General features: G+C 42.4%; 1 protein-coding gene across 1 annotated transcript; it reads right to left on the minus strand.

The window, feature by feature from the left end:
• Nucleotides 1-1441: 1441 nt before the first annotated feature.
• On the minus strand, nt 1442-2367 carry LOC115731271. Its single transcript, XM_030661922.2, has 3 exons — nt 2201-2367; nt 1763-2091; nt 1442-1464 (listed from the first exon to the last, which is right to left on the minus strand). The coding sequence occupies exons 1-3, from the start codon at nt 2332-2334 to the stop codon at nt 1442-1444; spliced, it is 486 nt and encodes a 161-aa protein (XP_030517782.2). The 5' UTR covers nt 2335-2367.
• Between the last annotated feature and the right edge of the window lie 1555 nt (nt 2368-3922).

Below are 3922 nucleotides of genomic sequence, written 5' to 3' on the forward strand. Positions count from 1 at the left end.
TAATATATCAAATCAAAGATAATTTCGAGACGAATGCAACGGTACCTCATATGCCCCAAATGGAGCTCATATGCATCCACACGAGCAGGTCAAAATTTTTACTTTGACTAGTCAACGGTCGGTCAACATAAAATTTCTCAAAAATTCGAGGATCGAATCGTAATTTTCAAAAAATCCAGGGACTAAATTGTAATTTCAAAAAGTATGAGGACCAAATTGCGATTTCTAAAAACTTCAGGGACAAAATTGAAAATTTTGGGTATCAAATTGCAATTTCGAAAAATTCAAGGACCAAAATGCAATTTTCAAAAAGTTGGTCCGACCGATCAACGGTCGACAGTTGACTGTTGACGGGGTCAACGGATTGGGTCCTGAATCGGGTTGGAAGAGAAATCGGGTCCGCATAACCGCTCGATGACGTCATCATGACGTCGGCAATGGGTCGGGACGTTTCCGGGCATGTGCATAGCACGTGGGCGTGTGAGTCCCACGCGCACCGCACCCCTCCGGTGTGTGCGGCGCGTGCCGCCTCCTCCGGTGATCTGTGACGACGGTCAAACTCTCGAGATGATCGTCTTGAAGATACAAGTATGATGGTATGTTTATTTTCCATTTTCACTGGCGAAATTGCACGAAATGGCGACGTTTCGTCGCTTCCCCGGGAACCCCATCCCACGGTGGCGCATGCCACGTGTGCGGGGTCGTCCGGCGTTGCCTCGTGGCGGCGACCTCTCCAAATTCTCGTCTCGCCGAGCCCGTTCCATTGATGTGCTCCAAAATCATTTTTGTTACATGGACCGGAATCGTTGGCCGATGAACAATACCTCGGAAAATCGATTTTTCGTGTTCAAATCGACTATAAAAATACAAAATGATCAGGAAACAAGAGCCGATGCTCTGATACCAATGAAGGGAACGGATCCCATAAACATACGCAACGGAATTACTCTAAATCAACAAGCCGTATATCATCTTGAATCACCGATTGAAGAAATATATCACGTAACGGACGTACCTCGGGTTTTCACAAATTAAATGTCTACAACGTAGCGAGAGAATTCGTCCCGATATCACTTTCGGAAGAGGAGAAGGGAGAATCGTCGTTGTCATCCTCTTATTGTTCTCTGTTCTTTTTGTTGGAAGAACGTCTAAACAACGTCTGACGTTCAAAATGAGATAACTGCCTTTTTGGCAATTTATCTATAATGGATCAAGAGCTGTGATGGCCTACATGGACGGACTACGTTCCTTTCCATGCACCCTCATTATCTAACACTTTCTTAGAAATATGAGCTAATGATAGAGCGAATCTGTCAAGGGGTTCCCTACCAAGAGCAGGAATGCTCTTTTGCTATGTATTGTGGACTGCTTGGTTGATTTATGACACTTTGTATAGAAGTTATGCTATGCAAAGAGGTATAATTCATTATGATTCCATAATCTATCCCTGAGTGACCATAGTAACTGCTCATATATTATGAGAAGCAATTTCATAAACCCTCCAATACAAAAATTATTCATTACATCGAATATCCAATGTTGTACGATGGAGTAGACGGTCTATCACCATGCATCGTTCAACACACAAACATGCATAGAAGCTTCCAAATTCATACGCATACAATAAGATGAGAAAAACAACTGTAGTTTCTCTCTCATTTTTTGCCTGGATAGACTACATTATATTCCACTTATACTAACACGGGGCAAGTGTACGAGACAGAATAGAGTTCTGCTCTATGCTCGCATGACGGACAATTACCTGGGTTCGGGATGCCCATTGGCAGCGGCTTGTGGGGTGGAACAGGTGGCGGGTCCGGGATCTCCTTCTCCCTCCTCCAGATGTAGTGGAAAAGGAAAATCTGGATGCCCACTAGCAGCGGCTTGGAGGATGGGATCCTCCTCCAGACGTAGTAGAAAAGGAAACCGCAGAATATGATGATAACAATGACTACGCTGACAATGACCCACGTCGGAGTGTTATTGTCGTCAGACGATCCAGAATTTGGATCGTCCCATGCCGATGGAGGAGGAAAGTACTGGGAACACGGATTAGTTTTTGGACAGTTACTGTTCTCCATCAAGAAAACTCTGCACAGTTCAGTGCAAGCGGTGAGTTTACAAACAAATTCCGAGGCATCAATTCATAAGGCCATAACTTTTTTTCATCATCAATTCATAAGTAGTTGCTTGCACATACCTGATACCTTCACAAGAAGAACCCAGCAAACCAGGGAACAATGTCGTTGCTCTAATTCTTACTCGACCTGCAAAGAAGTGAGAATTTTCCTTTGGGGCCTCTCGATATAATGGCTCTCTGTCCCTTCCCCACATGGGTGGTGTCTCTTGGGGTGTGTCTTGGTCAAGTCATCGCTTACTTTATTGTGATGATGTACGTGAGATGTAATGGTTGAAAACGACAGGGCAAAGTGTTTGGTGAATTTCATATCCCGTACCAAGCAGTCTCGATTTGAGATTAACTTAATCACTTGCAGATACAAAGCATAAGGACATCAAATCCCGGACGGTGCTTCGACGGACTTGAGGGTGGACACTTTTACTCTTTGAGTCTTGACAAAGGACGCCAGAAATGTGAAGCATTTTAACTCCAAAGGTTCTTTAGTCAAGAGACATTATCACTATCGTTCATTGAAATTGAGAATTTACACATACTCATCACAATCATCTTTCTTCGTGGAGCATATGGTAGGAATAGTGGGAAAATTGTCCAAAAAGTATTTTGTCAATTCAGTTCTAAACCTTTTAATTTTGTCGGTTGAATCATAAACTTTTTCACATTTTGTCAATTGAGTCCATCCGGTTAATCTTGATCGGAAATTGCTGACATAGACGTTGGGTGTTCTACGTGGCATGATTGGTGTTGCTAGGACAATTCTCAATGATATTTTAATATTTTTTAATTTCTACTTTTCTTTTCTTTGATTTTTTTTTCACAAAGTGGCCGGCCATTGGCCCCTCACCGGCTCCTAGTGAGGGCCACAATGCTCGAAAAACAAAGAAAAGAAAAGGAAAAAAAATAAGAAATTTAAGTTTCATAAATTTCAAAAAATGATCGCTTAAGTGCCATTACCGATTTTCCATGTTAGAAATCCTACGCGGGCGTCGGAAAATCTGACGTGGCATCGCCGAATTATTTTTTTTTTAATTTTAAATGTTCACGTGTATTTTTATTTTATTCTTTTAGGTATTTTGATTTTTTTTTCTTTCCCCCTCTTGGTTGGCTAGCCCAAGGGTGAGGGCCCTAGGCGATAGCTGTCGCGGCCCTAGCCTTGAGGGAGGCGGCCCTCGACCGCACCTAGCGAGGGCCGTCGCACCCTCGGTTGTGGTCAACGAAACCCCTTCGACCTTGGCCGACGGCGCGACGACCCTCGCCCTTGCCCATGGCTGGTGGGGCTTCAAGGGCCCTCGCCCACGACCGCCGGGATGCCGATGACTATGGTCGGCGAGGGCCCTCACGGTGCCCCTTGCCGGCCATGGGTGAAATTCAAGCTACTGCTTCTTCTTCTTCTTTCTTTTTCTTTTTTCAGAAAATATTAAATAATTAAAATTAAAATATCAAAATAAATATAAAAAAATATAAAAATTCACGTGTCATTGAAAAATAAATAAAATAATAATAAAAAGTCGACGTAAGACTACTTGTCAGAAATGATACTTAAGTGAACGGTTTTGCTCCGATGTGACATTCAAGTAAACGAAAAAGAAGTTATAACATTCAAGTGAACGTTGTACAAAAGTTAAAGCTCTCTCGATGTATTTATCTCAAGATAGATTGATGCTTGACAATTCGCACTTAATTTTTAAAATAAGAACTAATAATTCTTCCCGTACGGATTGGAGCATGAGTATGAAAGGCCAATGTCGAAAAAAACAAAGAATAAAGAGTAAACAGTCCTTTCTT

Source organism: Rhodamnia argentea, chromosome 6 (assembly GCF_020921035.1).
Source record: "Rhodamnia argentea isolate NSW1041297 chromosome 6, ASM2092103v1, whole genome shotgun sequence".
Lineage (NCBI taxonomy): Eukaryota > Viridiplantae > Streptophyta > Magnoliopsida > Myrtales > Myrtaceae > Rhodamnia > Rhodamnia argentea.